This window comes from Stegastes partitus, unplaced genomic scaffold, assembly GCF_000690725.1.
Source record: "Stegastes partitus isolate 25-593 unplaced genomic scaffold, Stegastes_partitus-1.0.2 Scaffold123, whole genome shotgun sequence".
Taxonomy (NCBI): Eukaryota; Metazoa; Chordata; class Actinopteri; family Pomacentridae; genus Stegastes; species Stegastes partitus.
In genome coordinates this window covers 564,183-588,125 of record NW_007577854.1, presented here as the reverse complement: position 1 = coordinate 588,125, position 23,943 = coordinate 564,183, and the positions used below count along the sequence as shown (strand labels likewise).

At 42.0% G+C, this 23,943-nt stretch overlaps 1 protein-coding gene across 5 annotated transcripts in view; it reads right to left on the bottom strand.

Moving 5' to 3' along the window:
• Nucleotides 1–23,943, bottom strand: part of pax5 (paired box 5) — a 63,086-nt gene that overhangs the window by 13,403 nt on the left and 25,740 nt on the right. For 3 of the 5 annotated variants that reach the window (XM_008278427.1, XM_008278426.1, XM_008278430.1), the window contains 3 exons: nucleotides 19,251–19,435; nucleotides 8,852–8,984; nucleotides 52–153 (listed from right to left, as the gene is read on the bottom strand). In XM_008278427.1, coding sequence (XP_008276649.1) covers nucleotides 52–153; nucleotides 8,852–8,984; nucleotides 19,251–19,435 — 420 coding nt within the window. The remainder of the gene's footprint in view (nucleotides 1–51; nucleotides 154–8,851; nucleotides 8,985–19,250; nucleotides 19,436–23,943) is intronic. The other 2 variants (XM_008278431.1, XM_008278429.1) reach the window with 1 other exon arrangement.

The window sequence follows — 23,943 nt, the reverse complement described above, 5'->3', positions numbered from 1 at the left end:
TAAGGTGATGGAAATGTGCGAATGTGTGTGTGTGTGTGTGCATACACTCACCAGGTACCATGCCAGTGAGGGAGGGAGTGGAGTAGCTGCCCTGTCCAGTGGGAGGAACATGAGGAGGGTAGCCTGGCAGAGTAGTGCTGGCTAGGTCTCGACCTGTGAACACAGAAACACACACTGTCATCAGCATTTTACTACCATCAATATTATCCTCAGTATCATCCTTGTCATCTGTACCAGTCTGTGCCATTATTGGGTGTTTGTAATTGTTATTGTCGGGTATTTCATATTTTTTATTCGTCCCTTGTTGCATACTTTTAGCACTAACTAGAACAAATTCAGTGGCACATCAAGTTCCCATAGTCCAAGCTAATGTTAAAATGAATGGCCTCTCCATTTTGTATTACAGAGTTGGTTGGTCAACACTTGTATCTTTTCTTCTACAATCCCCTTATTGGACTTTCACTATCTTGGATAACATCTATGCTGAATTGAACCACAATACTTTACTAGACTTCTCCTAACGTCTTGTTCTTCAAGTATTGCAAGTTTATTCTGAACTTGTAAAATCTGCCTTTTATGCATCAAACCTATTAATTATCTAAAACAAATACTCAAAATCGACCTTCTCACAACCAATGGACAATTCGGGATGACAGTTTCAAGCCAGTTCACCTCAGTGTGCAGCTGTTTTCAGTGAGTTTTAGTCTTATGAATTTTGAACTTTGCATTTTCCTTTAAATCTTGATATCATTGGAAATGATTGAAACCTGAACGATTTCAGAGGCTTGTATATAGTTTTGTCCAACCAGAACGTCCAAAGCTAAAGAAATTTCACTTTCCTGTCATATAAAGTAAGAAAACCAGAAAATATTCACATTTGAAAACCCTACTCCACAAACATTGGTTGCTATACAACTAAAATGCAATTTCTTTAGGTTTTGAAGGAACAGGCTATGGTGTTGTAGGAAAGGTTTTCAGTTTGAAAGAGCCACAAAGTTATTGTAAGGAAGTAGGAGAGGAGGATAGAGGCATGATGACTTTCACCCAAGAGACTGGTTCTTTGGTTAGGTTTGGCCACCAAAACTAGTTAAAACTAGATTATGGAAATATTTGATCAGTTTGATCGAAACGTGTCTCAGAACAACCAAAAGAGCTGGACAGATAGTCTCTTCACTCAGAGAAACAAAGTTACAATGTAATCATATGGTATCTATGGTATCTATCAACTCGAGACTATCTCACCACCCAGTTACATATTTCATATGTATGCAGTAACCCTGTGAGGAGACGATGCACCCCAAACAACCTGTATTTGACAAACAAACCAGGTGGAGGCCCTGCACAACGCAAAGACCAGGCCTTAGAGGCAGAAGGGCTGCTTAGACCAGTCCAAAAGGTGCAAAACTGACCCCAGGAACGCCGTTAAAGGCCAAGCTGAAATGGCCAAACCTATGGTTCTTTCCCACCGTTGCCAACCGCTTGCTCAAAGGAAGTCCAGAGGCAACTTTGGATTGTTGGTTTCTCTGTTTAAATTTGCAAGGTCTATACTTTACTTCGTCAAGCACTGTGTGATAATGTGTTATAAACTGCGCTATACAAATAAAATTGAATTGATTTGAGATACTGCAGACTGAGATGATTATGTGTCTGCTGCACATATGGCAATGAGAGAGGCTCCCTGCCACAGGGCCCATGTTGTAGCCACTCCACGAGGTGAGTGTGCTCAGACCCAGGATGTGACTGCCACACCGCCACACCTGGGTAAACACATATTTGCTGATTGGTGTCCACAATCCAGCAGGATGGCTGAGACTTTAACAAGGACCTGCCCAAACTGCCGGAGTCAAAGCAGACAAAGAGCTGGTCAGTGGTTATGGCCACCAGAAATGCAGTTCTAAAGAAAACCCATTTCAGATCTGCAACCAGAGTCAAAAGAGGGGGATTCTGAAGAACATTATGGACTATGCCCAAGTGTGTCGTCACTACACTTCACAGGGTAGTGGCAGACTTCCCTGTCTCCAGTTAAGACAGTACAAACAGCTACTTAACCCCAGAGGAGGGAGTCACCACTCAGCGTAGAGTGGAGTCCCGCTTGACATGACTTCTGCTGCCATGTTCAGAGTTTTCAGCACACGTATGACTCTGAGTAAGCAGAAGAATGGGTAAACCCTCTGCCACAGTGTGGTTGCAAGCCTGCCAATTGATAGGCAAAAGGGGCCCTAACATCCCTAACCCTAACATGAAGGGCCATCTGAAGCTCATTCACCATACTTAAACCCCCAGAACCCTTCCAGCACCTGACGTTACAGGTGATGAAGGTAGAGGGACACAATGGGCTCCAGTGTTAGCCAGATTGGGCCTGCATAGCCTTAGCTCTGTTTCGCCTTGCAAGCAGACCATCCATAACCCTACAATGCCTGCTAGAGCAGGTGGCTGTGCACAGAATGGAGTTGCTGGTGCATTAACTTGTTTACACACCAAGTCTCAAAAGTCAGACAGGAGAAACACCTGTGCTGGTGAGGAGGCACAAGGGGCTCCACAAGGTTTTCAGGGAGGGCGACACCCAGAACACTGGTTGCTCTGCCAATAACCTCCTCAAAACTGCTGCCCACAGAATAGGTCATTCTCTGTGGAAGAGAGGACACTCTCTACAAACACATCCTCCTCCTCTTCTTCTTCTTCTTCCTCCTCCGCCACTGCCACCGCTGGAGTGGGAGTAGGAAGGGAGCAAGTATGAAGCTGGACTGCTGTGGGCTCCACACTGGCACTGGACTGGGTGCCTTGCCAAGACCCTGAACCCTGACCCTTTGACTTTAGTGACCGCCATCGTCTTTTCCATTTTTGCATACGACAGTGAAAAAGGGCAACCTGTGCACTGTATAATGCACGCACTATAAAACAGTCCTTGCAAGATTGTGGGCTCTCTATGGATAATAGTGCATGTTAGTGACGAGGGTGACCATATTTTGATTACTAAAGACCAGGACACTTGGCCTGGCAATGAGATACTCAAATGATACTCTAAGTTTACTCAAAGATGCCTTATAATTTCAATACCTTTAAAATATGCCTCCTCCAGGACAGGACCAGGACATTTTCATCACTTTATAAAAAAACAACCAGGATGGCCAGGACACGATGTGAAAACAGGGCAAGTCCTGGGAAAACAGGATGTTTGATGACCCAAACACAGCACACACCTAAGTCATTCTCAAAGGTATGGATCCTCCCCGATCCACACAAGATTGTCTCTGGTGGCTTGCCATAGTTGATAAACCACACCATCACCCCCTTTCCAGGGGGCGAGGCCTGGCAGTAACGCGGAAGTGCTCCATTCCTTGTTGACTTATGGCGCAACTTGCCAAAGCCAAGGAGGCGATCTTGAACACACAGATCCGCGATTGCCGGGACATGTTAGCGGAGACAGATCAAGAGAGGAGACATCCACCGTTAAAATCTGCGCTCAACACGAACCACCACTGAATGGGTTAACTTCGCACCGCAGCATTACGCTCCAGCAGCATCCAGGTGTCCGCAGAGAGATGCCGACACGTCCGGAGAAAAGTTTCCTCACCTGCTCGTTATCTAAACGGGAGGTCTGCGCTCAGCACGGATCTCACCGAGCTCAAAAACCGCGAGCAATACTCTGGTAAAGAATCCGAGTCGTGATGAAGGCCGGATGGTGTCTGGACTGGAACTGAGATTTTTCCCGCTTTTAGCTGACGTTAAATCTGCGTGTTTAGCAGGATCCACCGAGCTTGTCAACTGACGAACCGCGAGCAATCCGCGGGTATTTAGGATTACATTTATAGGAGCTGCAGAGACAAAGGAGTACATCTAACGTAATCTGACCAGAGAACAAGCAATCCAGGGAGGCTGGCCGCAGACAGACGCCCAAAACACAACAGGTAAGCAGATATATGCTGTAACTCACACATACATACAGAAGTGGCAGTCAAGAAACTAAATAATTAGATTTGCTGTTTTGAGAAGTATTCGTCAAAAACAAACTGAATCCTGCTGAAAATCTCCCTCAACGCATCATTAACAGTTCAGTTTAGTTGTAGGAACATTCTTTTGTGGAGACTGGGTTGCATTTGAGAGGCTACAACTCGTGGATTTTTTTAGTTTGTGTGTAAAGAAAAAAAACCAAACAAACTTAAATTATAAGTTTAATTATTGCTGGAAGCATTATCAAGAGTGTTATCATAATAGTTGCTGTTGTTGCTTTGCCAAGTCAATTATTTGACTGATTGTCACTGCTCTGATGCTTTACATGTTGGGATAAAGAGGATTTTGATTTATTGTCTGATTCCGCATCTGGTAAGAATCCCCTATACTTCTTTGCGCTGTTTAACTTTTACATATGACCTTTACTATTAAGTGTTATTTGTTACTGTGATAGAACACAGTGTCTGTACAGCAAACCTACCATATAGCAGGTTTCACTTACAAATGAACTAAGGTACCATAAATATGGAGATCATTGTGACCATGGAGGCCCTAAAAAGCTTCTCTAAATAAGTCATGGCCAACTTTTGTACAAAGAAAAAAACATAACTTTTGAAAATGCTGAATGGACTTAAAGGAAATGGTTTCAAACTTAAATGTAATACAATCCTGATAGTCCTGATTTTAATTAATGGAAACAACAGTTGACTGGCCTTTTTCACAGCCGGCCTTCTAACCTTATAGCAAAAAAAAGCATGTGTTGCTACTGATAGTAATAATGACTTTATTCCATGAATGTGTCCCAGGAAGTATAACAATGAGCTAAAATTTAACATGCGTTTTGAGTTATGACTCACACCTGTTGTGCTATAAAAAGGACCACAAGACAACAGTTTAATCATTACTTTTCACCCCTGACAGTAATTAAATAAATATTCAAAATTAAGCATTAAAATACTACAAGTGTCACCTGAAAAGGGCTACAATACTTGCAGGGTTTTTATCTTTAAAAAATCCTGCAGGAGCACATTCAGGACGTCCTTTTTTCCCCCCTTTTGTTTCTTTCCTGCTTCTTTTCAATCCTCTGGCATCTATTAATTTGCAGACTCCCCCTTTCTCTCTTTACTACCACCTCCCCCCCTCCTTCCTCTGTCTGTCACTTGCTGGATAGGATATATAACTGCATTAGACTACATGACAGTGTGTCGACCCAAATCATTTCTCTATGTTTGCATGCAGTAGACATTGGGAGTGCGTGGAGAGGGTGCCCTCCATTCATCATCATCATATACACACACCCAACCACACATGCATCGACACCCTCCTCCTGCCTCCTGCACACACACATTTATCATCATCATAAACAGCTCAGACGCTAACACCATCAATCCCATTCACTTCCCCTCCACTTAACCACCACTAACTAACGGAGGAAGGAGGGAGGGAGAAGAGGGTAGTAGAGAAAAGAACATAAAAGACAAGGGGAAGGGAGAATGGTGTGGAACAAAATAGACACAACAAGGAGGACAAAGCAAAAGAGAGGAGATGCATGCGCTATAGGAAGACAACAGCAGTGGGGGAAGGATTTTTATTTACTAAAGTAAAAGCAATATCAGAATGTGTGCTTTCTCAAATGCAAGTAAAGCGCTTTAATTCAGAATTATATAGAAGTGAAGGTGTGGATAAGTTGAGTGTTATCAGCTATATTCCCTTATTTATTAAATTTATAAGTGCTGTATAACTACTTTGAATCCTGCTATATTTTATAGCAGCATTAAATGTTGTAGATGAATGTTATATGTTTGTTTTAAAATACAAAGTACATGTTGAACAATGGCTAAAGAAAGAAATGCTGTACAGAAATGTCAAAAGATATTTAAATGCACCGTATATGGTTTCTGCTGCTATTAGTCTCAATCAAAACACATGTCACTTTAACTCAACAACTCGTTTATTACCAATAACAATACTGAATACTCCAATGTTGCATTTTATTGTCTATTTATTGTTTATAGTTAGAGTTACATTCTATGTTTATTGTCTATATCCTGTTTATAGCTATATTCTGTTTTTCTTTTTTTTCTATTTTTATACTTTTTTCTATGTTCATTTTGCACCGTGGGGCCTCGGAGTATTGCAATTTCAGTTCTCTGTATGTTGTACATATGGCAAAAGTGACAATAAAGCTGACTTGACTTGACTTGATTTAAAAAATATGGAGCTTTATTATATTGTGAAGTGTGGATTCATGGGAGTTGTTGCCTTCACCACTGTTTGTGATGAAAGTCTTTCAGATGTGGCTTTGACAGAAATCATGTTCATGGATTAGGTGATGTACTAAAATGTTATACGTGTTATGTTTAGTTGCATATGTTCACGCTTTGTCATTTTAATTTTATGCAAAAGCCATACAGCTACTGTAGAGAGTGTTGAATAAAAACGTAGCACATAGTCCTGATGTTATCCACGATCAGTATAATCATACCATTTTCCTATCTCCAAAACATCACTTATAAACTTCCCACCGTTAACAGCTGCTTGCCCAGAAGGAGTCCAAAGGCTACTTAGGATTGTTGGGTTCTCTATTTAAATTTGTAAGGTCTATACCTTACTATGTTAAGCGCTATGTGATGACATATGTTGTAAACTGCGCTATACAAATAAAATAAAATTGAATTGAATTGAACTGAATTTAATTCAGGGAATCACAGAATATTACAATTTAATTCACTGTATGTGCCCATTTTCAATCCAATAGCTGTGTAGACATTTCTCTCAAACCCAGAAAACCTGATATGAAGGAAAACCGATAAAAAACAGACCAGCAACACCATCTCAGAGACCATGTGGATAATGTGGTCTAATGTGACATTCCAGCAACTCTTATGAAAAACATTTGTAAACAAAAAATATTATGCACATTTCCTTGTTGTCACATTAAAAATGCAGTATTGGTCATGTAAAATGAAGCAAGGCTCCTGCATTTCATCCTTTTATTTTTCTGTCCTCTTCAGTTTATGTTTGCCTCTCCACCTCCCTTCCTACTTGTGTTTCTCTCTCACAGATCCTCTCTCTGCTCCAGCCTCCCTCTGTCCCTCTCCGCCTCCTCTCTGCTGTCTCAGTGTAGTAAAGTTTTTCTTTGTGTTTGACGCGACAGCGAGGCATTAGTGCAGACGGGCTACTCATCCGCTCAGGGTCAGTGCACAGGGCAAGGAGGAGAGGGAGGAGAGGGTGGAAGAGAGGAGAGATGGACTCTCTATAGCCCAACTTAGAGGGGGCAGACAGGGCCAGATCCTCTGAGGTGTGTGTCTGTGTATATGTGTGAATGTGCATGCGTGTGTGTGTGCATGCAGTGTATTTGTGCATATGTATGCCAGTTGTATTGATGTATCTGTTCTCCACAGCCTTGCTGTAGAGGTCAACGAACAAGTACAAGTCTCCTCCGTGCTCACTTGCAGCTACAGATGAACACACATCCTCTGCTTCTCTTTCTCTCTTACTGTCTGCCTATCTAACGCTTCCACATCAAACAGCCATCAGAACAACACATGTCAAACCTAGAGGGATCAAGGGCATGCAGTGTGTCCCTTTGTGCGTTTGCACTCTAGCAGACTGGGTGAAGTTCAGGGTAAAAGAAAAATACCCTACAGATTTGGAAAGGCCACAGAAAGGAGGACTTAGTGTGTAAATGTTGCTCTACAGCATGTGTCTTGGGTATCAACACTTCAAGGATGCAATAACATTGCGTCAAACACACAGACGTTTGATCCCCTAGAGGGAGCTCTATTCAGAGGGAAAAGACAGGCAAGGAATTGCATGCATAATATTCAGAAGGTGTGAGTGTGTGTGAATATGAATGTGTGTGTGTGTGTGTGTGTGTGTGTGTGTTTGCATGCATAAGCAGAAATGAAAATTTTATCTCTCTCTCTTTTTCTCTCACTCTCAGTCTCTGTCTCTTTCTCTCTTCCGGCACGAGCAGGTAATATTCCTCAGTGGTTTCAGAGGGCAAAAAAGAGCCCATTCCCAGATATCCCAAATTCCCAGCTCTATGATTCCCCTCATTACAGATGGGAACGTGAAAGCCTTGTCCAAGTGCTCCCTGGTCTACTCTTAATTAACCACTGCCTCTCCCAGTGCCCCTAAATGGACAAAGAGGAATAGACAAGGTTCTCACTTTTCCTGTACCCTTCCACCTTTCTTTTCCTCCTTTTGCTCTGTGCTTCTTTCCTCTCCTGAGATCTAAAACACTGAGCTCTTTAAGCACTTAGAATCCTGTAGCTTCATCACTGCAGAGGTAGACTAAAAGGCATTTGGAACTGGCTTACATTTGGCTTTTTTTTTCTTTTTTTAATACTGTGGAAGTGACTTAGGTTTGCTTAGAAAGTGTGAAATGTTATCAGCTGTGTAGACATTCAAATTTTCGATGGAATCTTTATGATATAGATTATGGCGTCGGATAGCATGTCACTCTTTACCTTTACTGACTGATTTTATGGTTGATGAAAGCTGAAATGCAGCCTTGCAAATGCAAAAAAAATATTGATCACTTCCTTTGCCTCATCTTTAAAAAATAATAAGAATAAAAGGGTTATCAAACCAGGCAGAAAAGTGATATCACCCACAAATGAAAAAAGTGCTCAAAATGCACACTAGAACACAGAATTATACAAACTACAAAATTGTAGAGAAACATCCAGATTGTATCAGGTTTGCTGACAAATGGGCATATTAATGGAAAAAGGGCATTTACAACCTACGAGGATGGTACCAAAGACATTTCATGAGCTCAGTTGCTACAGATTACCTGATGAAGCTATGAAGCTTAACCACAGGTGTACATAACCTTTTTAGGAGAACAGCTTAAGAGAGTTGACAGTTATTTGTTGGATATCATTTTTACCTGGAACTAGAGAATAGGACTGTGGACCGGACACGCTGGCTCCTAACTCTGCCCCTGTGCCCGGATTGGCCAAACTGTTCTTCATCTCGTCCAGTCCGCCTGCTAGCGAGGCCATGGCCGAATAATCTGACGTCTGGAAGGAAGCAGGAAAGTGGAAAAAGAGTAAACGTGTTAACAAATCAGAACGACAAGAACAAATACTGGCACTCACTGTTAGTTCTAACATGAATGCACAGACTGTTCCCTGTGTTACATACAGCTGTGATCAATCTGTTTGTTATATTCTCCTGCATTTCCAACATGCTGCACCTTCTTCACAGTGGAGAGCAAAGGAGCTTTTGTATGAGCACATGTATACACACACATACACACACACATACACACATACATATACACACACACACACACGCGCGCGTGCACTTAGACCGACATACGGAAACACACCTACAGCTGAGAGTTTATTGATCTGTTTACAAAGACAGGGATTTACTGTACAACCAAGTCCAACAGTCTATAACCACAGGATCAGCTTGCTCTTTCTCTCTATCTCCCTCACCCTCACACATACATCATACACATCCTACACACACACACATACACACACACACACACACGCACACACACATATATATCTATATATAATTCTTCACACACATACACAGTGGCATTACATAGACCATGGCTAACACAAAGCCTCTTGTCTCCCCAGATACCAACAACAATAAGAGCTGTGATCATCTCAGCACACGTACACATGGACTCCCAATGCCCTTTACACACAAGCACACACGCCTGAGAAGTTAAAAACCACATGAAGAAGGGGAGACTGAAGTGACAAAGCAATATGTTGTTTTTTTGTTTTGTTTTTTAGCTGTGCAGCTTTTATTTTCTCTGCAAACTGTTAAACCCTCTTAAACAAAAAAATTACCTTGTCATAAGAGGATGCAAATAGATACTTTAATTTAAAGATTTTTCTCTAAATATTAATGATTTCCTGTATGATCATCTGAGAAACAGTACGGTAAATGCTAAATGTGACATTGATCAAAATCATGGCGATAAATAAAATCAACACATGAAAAGAAGCCACAAATAAGAGAAACAGGAGAAAACTGAAAAAATGCTGCAGTAATGATCACGCAAAAAGTATATTAGAAATCATCTGTTGTCCTCAACACAGATTCTGACATTTGGATCCACCAAACTCTTGCAGATGAGTTTTGGAAGTAGCTTCTGTAACAACCCAGGTTTGCCAAAATATAGCCGCATGGATGGATAATGGAAACTGTCTGCTCACCTGTGTTTGACCCCTACATAAAGCCATGACCCATCCATCCTCATCTCTATGCCATATTTGTGTTTGTGTGTGAGAGAGTAGGTGTGTATGTATGAGTATTTGTGAGTTGTGTGTGCTGATTTAGAGTGATGGTGCTGACGCTGATGACCAACGATATATTGAAGAAACCCCAAAGAATCTCAATGCCTCGATATCTATGATGGCCCAATAATCTGCTCACTGTGTGTGTCTGTGTAGTTTTCAGTAGCTAAATATTTGTGCACCTAGGAGAAAGGACAAAGGGATGTGCAGAAAAGTCACAATCTTCTCAATTTGTGCACAAATGTAATTATGAAGAATCATTAGGAACACACACAAAAAAGGCTTTGATAGCAGCTATGGAGTACAACACTTTTCAAGCTTGGCTCCTTTTCTCAGGCTACATCAGGAGGTTGATGCTAACCTGTTTATAGAAATGTGGAAAAGTAAAAGTCATAATTATGTAACAGACAAACCGCTGTGGGCCTAAATATAAGTAGGAGACGTACACTAGAAGTGTAAATTTAAAAAAGGGTTTTATTCAGGGGCTGCAAGGTGTCTCAGTGGTTAGCACCATTGCCTTGCAGCAAAAAGGTTGCCGGTTCGCGTCCTGGTGAGGACACCCGGGATCTTTCTGCGTGGAGTTTGCATGTTCTCCCCGTGCAGCGTGGGTTCTCTCCAGGTTCTCCGGCTTCCTCCCACACAGTCCAAAAACATCCATCCATTATCTATACACCGCTCAATCCTCACTAGGGTCGCGGGAGGGCTGGAGCCCATCCCAGCTGACTTAGGGCGAAGGCAGGGGACACCCTGGACAGGTCGCCAGTGTCCAAAAACATGTTGAGGTTAAATGGTGATTCTAAATTGTCCGTAGTGTCCCAAGTGTGCTTGGTTGTCTGTCTCTAAGTGTAGCCCTGCGATAGACTGGCGACCTGTCCAGGGTGTCTCCTGCCTTCGCCCGAAGTCAGCTGGGATATGCTCCAGCCCCTCGCTTTAGTGAGGATTAAGCGGTGTATAGATAATGGATGGATGGATGGGTTTTATTCAAATCAGTTTTAATATTCACAGTTTGTGACTCTGAAATCTGTCCAGCTTCTTCTGAAATAAACAATCACATCATTGTATAAGAACATTTCCGTTTGTACAGTGTGTCAGTAACTGAATGCATCGCCACTGTTTACCACTGTGACATTAATTCAGTTCAGTAGTACATTTAGTGTGTCTCTAGTTCAGCCTGTTATGCTATGTTCAGTACAGAACCAGCCGCATAAAAAAACTGTTCATATGGTTTCGTGCTCCAGCTGTCTCTTTGCTGCAGAGTTATCACATCATTAATGTTTCTGCGGCTTCTGCAGTGTTTTAATAAGCTGTTAACCAAGAAACCGTAATGGCTGAGCTGAGTGAGCTGCTCTCAGTCATCAGTTATAAGAGCCACCACCACTGTCATAAGCTGCTGCTTCTCCAGCTTCAGGTTGCGAGATGATTTTGAAAAATCAAATAAAATGTGAAAACAGTTAGAAAAAGCATATTTTAGCCAAAATTATTATTAAAAAATATAAAAGACGGTACATTTACAATAAGTCCATGCAAATAAAATTTAACCCAGAATGGACTTGTTGTGCTCCAGGCATAGTGTCCACCCATCACATTGAGGTTGATGTTGAAAATTTAAGCAACGACAAAAATTCACACAAGTCTGCTGCTCCGACATACTGTGTTTACTTAGTAGTACAATTTGTACATGGAAATGACTGATGTATTCCACGACTATCTTATATTAAGTTACTGTAAAACAATAACATGCTTGTTGCTGTTGTTTTGCGTTTTGATTATACCTGTGTTTTTATAGATGTTGTACTGCACATGTGTGGCTCTTGTCATTGTTCATATGCTCCCTTCAGCTATGGGGATAGTGGTGGTTTCAGCCTCTGCCGTAGTTATTTCGTGTTTTGTAGGATGGAAAGTTTGATGAAAGTGATTGTTTCGTTCTTACATGCACTACACACCTCTAGTAATGCACAATATAAAACATCTGTCAAAAGAATTTCCTTCAGGATTACTAGGTTTAAAATATCTTAAGCTTGCAATTTTGGAAAAATAAAAAATAGACACATATTTATCAGAGGTTAATTTGGGGTTTGATCTGTGCGCTCCTCCTGTCTGCATGCGTGTATCGTCAACCAACACACTGAGCTTCAAACTGTTTACAATATATGTGTATGCAAAAACAATGAATCTGCTTTGGACAAAATAATATAATTACATATCAGCATTCATGCCACACTTCTAGAAGTATTTACTATAGTAGCTGCTTACTTATTTAAGACACGCTGTGTACATGTATAGCTGCTAGGCCAAACTTTTTGAGCTTTTTGTGCACAAATGGAGCAGATCAAATTTTTCACTTTTCTGTATTAAATGGCGTTTTTTGTTTGTTTTTTTTCATTGTGCTACTGCTGACCTGTGTGTGTCTCTGTATGTGTGTGTGTGTGTGTGTGTGTGTGTGTGTGTGTCTGTCTGTCTGTCTGTCTGTCTGTCTGTCTGCCTGTCTTTCTGTCTGTCTGTGTGTTCGTGTGTGCTCGTATGTGTTCGTGTGTGTACACTAATGACACCAGTCAGAATTTCTTTTAGGTGATGAGGTGAGAGTTTTGCACTGACCCTTTTAATACGTCTGCATCTGTGTGTATGGAGGAGTAAGTGTAGGCGTGTGTTTGTGCTCACTGACCTCTTAAACACCCCTGTGCTCGTCAACACACAACACAACCACTGGACTGTGACCTGCCAAATAAGAGCTTACCCTGTACACTACACACCTCTCTCTCTCTCTCTCTCTCTCTCTCTCTCTCTCTCTAGACTTCAGACACCATTTTTAAGCCCTATTTTCTCTCTCACATCAAACCCATCGCACCTGTAGTTTTTTTTCTTCTTCATCAAATCATACACGCTATCCCTGCACAGCCAGCCCCCTCCTCTCTTGGCCACACTCTGTCTTATTATAATGGCGTCTAATGTGTCCATGTATCCATGTGTAGATGGGGGCCAGGCAGCAGCAGCAGAGAAGAAGGGGTCTGCTGTGGTAATTGGCCATGATGAAGTTTGGCCAGTGGGGTGACAGGCCCGCTAAGGAAGATGGATCATTCTCATTCGCCCCCGTAAATGTTGTCAATTCCACCGCTCATACAGCACCATCAGCCCTCATCAAAGAGGGGGGACGCAGCTGTAGGGACGTGGAGGGGTTGGGGTTTGGGGGTTGGTGATGCTGGTGGGGAGGAGTTGTACGGGATGGAGGGTTACAAGAAAAGGTGGCAGGGGGAGCCGGACCTGGGACAGGATGTCATAGGCAGGAACAAGCAGTGAAGTAGGAGGGTAGATATAAATAATAACATCTGTAGGGGAAAAGGGAACAAGGGGAAGACGGGGTATGGAATTGAGATGATTAAGGGAAACAGAAATGGTTGAATAAATGAATGGGAACGAGAAAGGAATGTAAGAGTAAATGAACCAAAACAAAATTCTGTTAGGAAATCTTGAGAATTGAGTCATGTTCAGACAGACATTAGGGTCCCAGAGAGGAGTGTTCCACCAAAAAAAAAAAAAAAAGGGTCAGGTTGTCTGGCAAAAAGGCTGAAGGCTAACTTTCATAAAATGTCACACAGTAACCATAAATCTTGCATTGTTTTGGTATCTGATAGTGTTTAAACTCATGGATCTGTCACTCCAAATAGACATTTCTAATTAATTTCAGCTCACCACTGTTAATCTGTTGATCTGAATAAACTATTTGGTTTGACATGATAGAAGGTGCATAAGTATACTTTCATCTATGGTCCATAATTGTTTGACGTTGCATTGTGGATTGTTGCGTTGTGCGTTATTTTGTACGTTAGTGATGAACAATTATGACATTTTCTTTACAAATATTTTTTTTTACATGTTATTTTTAAAACAAAAACAACCAAAAGCCATGTGTTAAATGGGCACAGAAAAAAAACTTTTTTTTTTTCCTTTTTCCAGCATTTAGAATACATAAAAGCTTCTTAGTGGCCCAGTATTAAAGTCTGCTTTACTACATCTTTGCTTCTGGTATTTCTCAGTAGCTGTAGTGTCGTTATCAGCAGCAGCAGTGGTGTAGCTAACAAGCTGCGTGTTAAAAATGGACAAGGACTACACACCTGCAACGTCCTTTATCAAAACACTTTAACTCTCTAATAGCAGCTCCACTGTTGTTTTTCATCTCACTCATTCTCTCATCCTCTCACTTACATACAGCAAGTTGGTCTGCTGACTCAGATATGGTAAAGTAATGGTTTGGTTCAACTCTCACATCAATAACAGATGAGCCCTAATCGGCCCTTTGACACACACACACACACACACACACGGACCGGCCCTGCTGGCTTGCACCATTTGCATAATAGTATTTCCCTTTTTCTCCATTCCCCAAATAGCTCCCGATTTTCTCCATCTCGCAGTCTCTCTCCCTCTCGCCACATTGTCTTGTGTACTCCTGATGGAAAAAGGCTTGACTATAAACAAATACAATTCCCTCAGTGGCCCACAAACTGAGACAGGGATTGTGGGGAAGGAATTTATCTGCGCTCAAACTGAGCGTGGCAGCAGTGGGGAGGATATTCATTTCCAGACAGACAACCCACATGGACCTCAATTCTGGGCTTCTAGGCTTTGAAAGTTCACTAATTTTGAAAGGGAAATTGGGCTAACGTTTGTCATTTATGAATCAATCATTGATCCAGATTGTATCATTAAATAAAGCTGTGCACATACATAAACTCATTGATGACAAAGTGTTAGAATTAAACTTTATGAATTATTTTATCAGCAATGGTATCATTACAAATTATATCATTTTTTCCCGGCAACTCAAAATGTGGTTTCTTCTATGGGCGCTTCAGGTCTTTTTTAGGGAAGTAACAAATTTGACATGGATTTCTGTCTGAACATCTTGATGCACTGTATTCCTCTCCACATAACTCCATGTAAGCCACAACATTTTACTAGGTAATATGTTGTAAATCATTTGGAGTTATGCCCATATACGCAAACTTTGCTCTCGTAATAATCTCTGGAGCACAAAATGTGCATTAATCTGCAGATTAAACTGTCCCTAAAAAATACAGCGTTACCTTGAAGGACTTTATCTTGCATAACCAGAACATACTGAAGAGCAGAATGGTCTGGGTGCACCTCATTACCATTCCGCTTTACGGGAAAACAGCTCTGGCTTGCTTGTATTTCTTTAAACCAATCACATTTGTATTGGGTGGAGCTGAGCCAAGATGCATCAACAGTGTCCCCTCAAATCGTAAGCATTTGCCAATAGGGAGGCAAGCACTGTCATTAAAATGAATAATTCTCAAAAACAAACAAACAAAAAAACCTGCTTTACTCTATGATCCAAATCCTCTGTAAAACTTGAACTTGGTAGGTTGCTGTTTGAAGGTTGTCGTTGCTGTTGCTTCAAGTGGATTTCAAAAACAGGAAAATATCGATACCATGACCACCATTTAGTCAAACTGTTGAAGACCATACTGAGTCCTGATTGAACGAAAGTATGTTTGGCTCTCTTTTTAGAAAATTACATCTTTAGTTGGAATAAAGTACTTTTGGATGTGAAAGAGTATCAAAAGACCAACTAACACATTTGGTTTTGGACTTTTCATGGTATTTTCTGGTAATAAGAAAAACATCAGCCTTGCCTGTGAATTGTGTTCTTGTCATCTAGTTAATGATACAGACAGAGGAGAAAGTTTTAATGTCTGTTTATAAGTCCACTACAGGGAGAGTTAGTTTACATTAGAACACTGTCAGCCTCATTTGACCACTTTAACTAGTTCCAGCCTTTAGAGGTGATAACCTCTGGCCTCTCTCCCTTTTCTTTAAAGCCTTTTTAATGGAGATAGAGTCAAGAGTAGAAAAATCAGGCAAATCAGGCTGTCTTTTTCTCTTTCTGTCACCCAGTATAGCCAGACTGGTTGGTACTGGGATGGGCATTTGGACCCGGGGTAGCACTGATGGGTGGGGGTGCCGTCAGCCCTGCTGATTTATCACCTGGGTAATAGGAAGTGATTGAGGGGAAATTCAAATGAACTCTCTCTGACAGGCACACATGCAGACACACATACGAGCACGCACACATAAATTAATAGTGGGGCTTAATAGACTACAGGGAGAGGGGGAACGAGAGCAGGAGAGAGAGATGAGATAAAAGGATGGCTTGTTAGGGAAGAAAGATAAAGAAAAGGTCTGAGACAAACAGGATAGAGGAGTAACTACTGCTGACAGATAAAATAAGATTTGCTTGCGAGGAACGTGAGCAATTTTACTTTTTGTCTATTCTAGTGGGATGGAGGAAGAAGAAATAATGAATGAGGCTCATGTTTTAGTGCTAGAAAGCAAAAAAAAAAATAATGAGGAGCTTGACATAACCACTGAAATTACAGTATATTAATATACCTTATACTGTTGACACTTGAAATTGAGCCTCTTGAGCCACTGTTTCTCTCTCACTCGCTTGCTTTCTCAACCTTTTTCTTTCTTTCTCAACCCAAACACACTTCATAAAAGCCACCCCTCCCCACACATACACACACACACAACACCACCAGCAGGGCCAAGTCTATCAGGCATCTTTTAGGAATGTCAGTCACAACACAGCATGACCCTCCTTGACCGTAACCCCACCAGCTCAAACACACACACACACACACACACACACACACACACACACACACACACACACACCTTAGCCCACATACCAAAGAGGCTGAGCAGTAGCTGTCAGGGTGTCAGTGTTAAGGGTATGACTGTCAATCATTCCCTCTGGGAAAAAGGAGGGTTTGGCAGAGGTGGAGGAACAGATAGTGATGTAGATTTTTGTGTGTGAGAGTGTGTGTGTGTGCTTGGATCTCTTTGTAATGCAGTTCCTAAAGCCAGTTTGACCCCAGTGCGACCCACAGTTTAAACGCCCTGTCCCAGACCTCTACCCCAGCGGCTTGACCGGGCTCACAGAGGACACTGACCTATGAATCATGGGTATTATAGTCTTGAGTCGCAGTCTATAGAGCTACTACAGCCAATCCCTGTCGACCTCTCGCCCTGTGCCACTCCACTCCCCATGTCGGTCACAGCGAAGTGAATGGGTTAAAAAGACAAACTCTGCCCCGTAGGTCTAAGGCTGCAGCTTATTTGTGCTTCCATATACTACTACTCCTCTAGAGTGTAATTGTCCTCTTGCCCTTGACACTGACTGAATAAATAAACATAAAAACAGGGGTATCTTTAAAGACTGTGGAAGCAAAAGTGTCATTTTGAGACATTGGCAAAATATTTCCTTAGCATTGACTGGAGGGCTGCAGATTAGAAGACATCTGAGAAAAGCGAGGCAGAATACAAATGATAACTTGTTGTCATTTTGTTATTCAGCGTACTACTTACACCTGTCTATTCCGCTCAGATTTACATTAATTTACTGCTGGGAAAGGGCGGGAGGTCAATTTAGATGCAACATTAAGACACACAGACACACCCTTTCTCCCTCTCAGATTTTCTCTCGCACGCAAACAACACACACATATGTAGCACATTCCCAAGATGCATCAGCATTCGGATAGCTCCATCACTGTCCCCAAGCAGCAGGAAGTGAGGTCATAATGAGAGCCGGGTCAATATGCTCATTAACCCCTGCAGCGTGTCTAGATTATAGGAACATCAATAGATCAGGCCTGACTGCGTCTCATCACAGCATCTGTGAGAGCGCAGAAACTCACAGCAGTCCTGTCAGGCTAACAGAAAACACAACTTGACGTTAACATTTTCAGATCAGTCAGTGTATAAGCAACATGAAAGAGGACGATTAGGACAAATGCAATGTTCATGTATTGCTTTTCTAAATTGGAATTTTGTTGTGCAATTTCATCAAGATTGACATGGCATGGCAAGGCAAAGCAGGCAGGCTTTTTAGCTAAAAGCAGAGACAAATATTTTGTATGATGCCTGGCTAAAACAGGAAACACTACTGTTAGCATGCAGATGTGGTGAACAGTTCACCAGGCAGTGTTGAATTTCTTTGCGTCTGTCAGTCATCGATTGGCAAATGTTTAGCCCGTTGATCTTACACAGCATCATTCAGTGCTATAGCATTAGGGCTGCCTCCTTTAATATCTAAATATCAAAATGATCATTTATCTGCCAATGAAGGCTCAGCTTTCTTTTACAGCTTTTCCTTTAGTTATAGAAGAATGTATTTAGCACCTCTGTCCATTGGCAGATTCAAACTGCTATTTACTAACTAATTAAAAATATTGGCTGGCATCATACTATATTTTTGTAGTGTAAAGGAAAAGACCAAAAAAGCAATATATTAATCTGTCTCTCAAGACTTTCTAATTTTCTTTGTGTCCTTGGGACTTAGCCTTAAGATCATGAGTTCTTGCTTAAGATATAAATTTTGTGGGGCTGTTTTTAGGCACAGATTAGTGCACGCTTGGTGCTCTGGTCTGGTCTTATCATTTATGACATCGGGACTGCTTACGTGGCATCAGCTAAAATAAACTGTGGTCATGTTCATTGTAATTAGGGAACATCCAGCACAAAGATGTGGCTCACTGGTGTGTTTTAATTTGTTTGGACAACAATAGAGATCTATGGTTCAGAGATACAGAGACAATGTTTGTTTATGGGAAGAATTAATTGCTGCTTTTGGTCATTTCATGCGGTTTGCTAACAGTAAGAAAAATATAGAGTACTGCCACACTTATCTTTAAGTGCACTCACTCCGGCAGCAATGATTGCTAAATGAGCAGCAAGCATTACAAAGCGCAGTTGTAGCAGCGGCACAACTGGAAGTGTGAAAGTCTAAAACAGTGCAGTGACAGTGACCTAAAATGTGACACTGTGTCTGGTGGGCCCACTTCTGCTTCTGTGAGCCTCTGGAAGTTTTTCATGGCCAGTTTTTTGTCTGCATCACTCTTAGTTTTCATAAAAGCACCCTTCAGTCTTGCTAACCCCTGACCTGTTCCCAAACTCAGCCTGAGCCCTCGGGCCTGCACGATGCCTCGCCCTTACCTTGCCAGAGTCAGGGCTCACATAGAGGTCAGAGCTGGATTGGATTGGACAGGATGGCTGTCTGTCAAAGAGGCGGTCCAATACCTCGATCTGCTGTGGCGAGAACAGCTCCCCTCTCATCTGCTTCCTGAGGAAGTCCCGCCCACTGTGGCCGTGCCCATTGGCCAGCGGCGACTCCTGCAAACCTGCACAGAGGAGACAGGAGAAGGAAGTGAGTTAGAAAGGTTGTAAATGGAAAAATAATTTCTGGAGGGAAGTTAAAGGAGAAAGTGAAGAGGAGAAAAAGCAAGCGGTTTGTATGATGGAGGGAAACACCAGACAGACAGTAATAGAGGAAAGAAGGGAGGAGGGAGTTGATAGCATAAATCACTGGGACAAATGTGGAGAAAGAAGTTAGTGGACTCGAATGAACTCCAGCGAACTGATTTGAGACTGAGTGACTTCATAGATTGTGGAGACTTGGAGAAAATGGTATACAAATGCAATCCATTACCAAGCATACGCTGTCTCTCCTTCTTGATCTCTCAAAAGTACACTCTCTCCTCTCATATATACACACTGCTCCGTCCCTCCTGTCGTATCACCCATACACACACAGACACACAAATATATATTGCTGCGGTATCAGTATTAGACTGTGAGCTCTCGTATCCTGCAGTTATTGCAAGGCTGAGGGACTGAACGAGACAATTATAAGAACTCTGAAGAGTCACGGCCCACAAATGATTAGAAAAGAGAGAACGAGAGAAAAAGATAAAGAGAAAAAGGGGATGAGGGTGAAAATCCCCCGCTATAGAGCCAATTCATTGCTCCAAACCGCTCCTGAAAGTCTATTTTAGTCCTGGGGGTCACTGTGTGTTTGGTGTGTGTGAAAGTGTGTGAATGTGTGTCCGGAGTAGTGATATGACAGACAGGTGGAGAGGGGGTGGGGGCTTCAAATATATATATATATTTTTTTTTCCATTTGGACTGAAAATACAGATTCATTTGCACCAGACTGTGGTGCTAAAGAAATAGCAAGAGTGATGTGAGAAGAAAGAAAGAAAATGAAAGAAAGAGAAAAAGAAAGAAAAAAGTGGTTTGACATGTAGTGTGTCTGAGTTTCGTGATTTGTGAACACAATCTTTCCCTAACCTTAAAAAATAATCTCCTCACCTGCATTAAGCATCAAACTCCTACAACACAGTCAGCTTCCCAATTGACGATGCAACTCGATCACTAACAGTTTGGTCGGAGATTCAGTTGTATTAGGCTTGTAGCAGCTTGTGTCGCCTCAAGCTCATAGATGGAGATGATTCTTTCTTATTTTAAATTTCTAGTCTTTATATCCAACCAGCGGTGACTCACACATCGCAAATGAGCCAACACGTCTACTCTCAGCTTTGATATGGCTTTTGGCCACATATGCAGTAGTACTCCTTAATGTTTGTCACGTGTGTTCTCAGAAACGTTTTGGCATTTTCAGTTTCATAAAGTGCAAGTCAAATTTCCCCATATGGTGACAAATTAGTATCCTGAAGTGTTGGGCGACCATGTGCCACCACAACAGCTTCAAAGCCCCTTGGCATTGATACTGACTGTCTGTCTTTACATCACCCAGTACTGAAGTTCTCATCTGGTGATTTGGTTAAAAAGTTCCAACATTAGGCAGACTGCAAACAAACCAGTTTAGCCCAGTTATCAGAACCACTTTACTTTTGAGGTACAATCAAAAGCAAGTAAAGCTGAAGTGTAAGAAATAATCGCTCCATTGCACAAGACATGAGGATTATGTGTGTGCTCAACTATGATAAGTAGAGTGGATCACAGTCGAAAAAGAAAGCTGCCACATTTGGGTACAATTTCTTATCATTCACGTCAGTTTTTTCAATTTCCAGGAACTTTTTTGCTCATGAATCCACATCTGATTTCATTTCAGTGATCTTGCTGCATCCCAAGCTTGTCCAAAAACAAATGATTATCTATAGGGTTGATGGCCAAAATTAGGAAACTGAGGCCTGCATGTGAGGGAACTTAAACTTGTAATAAATGGTAGAGTAGCATATTCAACCACACATGGATCTGCAATACCTAAGAACTAAATGAAAACTGCAAGCAACATGTTTTGTTTTTTTTAAAATTTGATATCTGTGAATCAAACTGGGCACATTGGCACAAACAGGCTCATTTTAAAGACTCCAAGTAAACCCCAAATCTGAAGAAAGTATCTAGCTCACACTCACACAGTGCCTCCCTATACATTTTCGGTATACAAAGCCTCTTTCACCTGCTCTCTAACAAACACACTCCTTGATCATAATCTCTCTTTCACTTCTATAGTCACCCACACACACACTCATATACAGATGCTGGGGAGCAGTGTGAGTGTATGGTCCAGGTCTCTGGTGACAGACCAATCAGGGGGGGAGATAAAGCCGGTATGATGCTTTAGCCTGGTAACCCACGGCAACCCATTTAATCCCACTGGCCAGTCCCCATGATGGAATTCAATTGATCAATCATGTAGCTCTGATGGCACCATTTCAGCCAGCTTATTGCTTTCTGCTTTCTCTCTGTTGCACACACAACACACACACACACACACACACACACACACACATACACACACACCAAATACACCCAGAAAAACTGACCCAGGCCTGTCATGGTGGAGCACTCACAAAGGATTGGAGAAAGCCAGAGCGAAGGAGATGACAGAGCCTACTGTAAACGAGAACTAAGAACAAAGCTTTTACTTATGATAATCAATATTGTCCATTCATCTGTATGAATGTGTGTAGGTGTGTATGCGTGTGTCTCGGTGTGGATGTGGGTGTGGGTGGGTGGGTAGCTTGATATCCGGCTGGTCTCATTGTATCCATGGATGGGTAAAGAAACTCATTGCCGTGACGGGTTAAATCCTATTCACTGTCGGATACACACACACACACACACACACACACACTCAGACACACACACAGCTGCCTCTATCTCTGTGATTCAGTCTCAGAAGGGAAGCGCTTCTCTTCCCTCTTTTTCAGAGCAGAACAAAACAAACAATGAGCCCTTATTGTTCTCTCCTTTCTGCCTTTTTCCTCTCTCTTCCGCCTTCTCCCTCTCTCTTGCATCTCCCACTCTCTCTCCCTCCTGGTTTTCTCTCCCTCTCTCCATCACCACCTTCCTCCGTCTCAGCCTGTCTTTACCATTTTTTCTCAACAACCAAGGAACACTAGAATTATTGAATCCCTCCAGAATTAGATGGGTTGTCACCTGTATGTCTGCTTTAGCATGCGTTTGTGTGTTTGTCTGCAGGGGGTAGGACACCACCAGTGTGCATCTTTTTTGCACTTGACATAGATTATCATACTGATAGGACAAGGGTCGTAAGTCTGACCTCATAGCCCCATAGCCTCATGCCTTCGTGTGTGTGTCGGTGAGTGTGTGTGCCCCATCCAAACTCCACAGATCAAAGTTTTTTGGGGGGAGGCGATGAGAGGAGCTCAGGGTGAAGGGCGGAAATCCCCTCCCTCCTCTCCTCCGTCCTCCATCTCTTGCTTACTCCCGGCATCTTTTATTTGGTAAGCTGCTGCATGTCACAGTGGATGCACAAGGGGGTGAGAGGTCAACTTGGCATTCTGGGTAAATGCCATTGAAACTATTTCTTCTTCGTGTGAAAGAGTGATTTGAACAAACAGTATATGACTACAAACACAGTGCTAAAATAAGTATTCACTCAGAAATTTAAAGAAATTGTCCCACCTGTCCTGGACTCCATAACCATGTTGGATATACACACACACACACACACACACACACACACACACACAGCTTCAGTATGTAAGAGAATAGGTTAAGGTACAATGGTCCCCTTTTGGCCCCACAAGTCAAGTTCTTCCATTCACTCCCATTCATCTGGATTCTGCCCCCAGTCACCCCCTACTTCCCCTCGCTTTGGCTGGGGGCACAGGTCACCACAGGGCTTTACCCTCACACACTCCTCCTACCAACACACACACATGCACCGCACACATGTCACCGATCCCGCCTTCCTGTGTTCCCATCACTTGCACAGCTGCTTGCTTGCTTGTATGCTTATATGTTACAGGAGTCCGCTGCACAAATGTCCACGACCTCACAAAAACATATAGATGATGATGCAATGTGATACGATACCAAAAAATATGTTGACTTATCACAGCTAAAAACAAAAGCACAGGCAGTGCTAAAAATGCCAATGTTAGCACAGTTACATTCAAGCATCCAAGGAAGTCATTCAGGATGCACTATATCCGGGTAAAACTAACAACAAGCTAAACACAATTTAGTTAGCATTGCCGTGCTGCTGAAAAAGGCCTATAAGAACTGCAGTAGGTTTGTTTCTTCAAGACAAATTCCAGAAAAAGGAAGCAGTCATATGTAGAAGAATACAAAATAATCACCCCATGTCTTAAATTTTACTGAATTTTAATTTCACCTAATAAACTACAGGACGCTTTGTGCTGAAACACATCAGCCCATTAGCTGAAAATAAGATCTACCAAAAATAGTCACTGCATGAGGGCATTCTGTCACGTTTTATTTACCACTGAGGTATTGGCCTTTTCCTGAATTTCTTTAAGAGAAATTAAACGTCACTGATTTTTAGATTCAGTTAAATACTTTACTTCATACATGGAAGACTGAGGCTGAACTGTACCCTGAGATATATAAGACA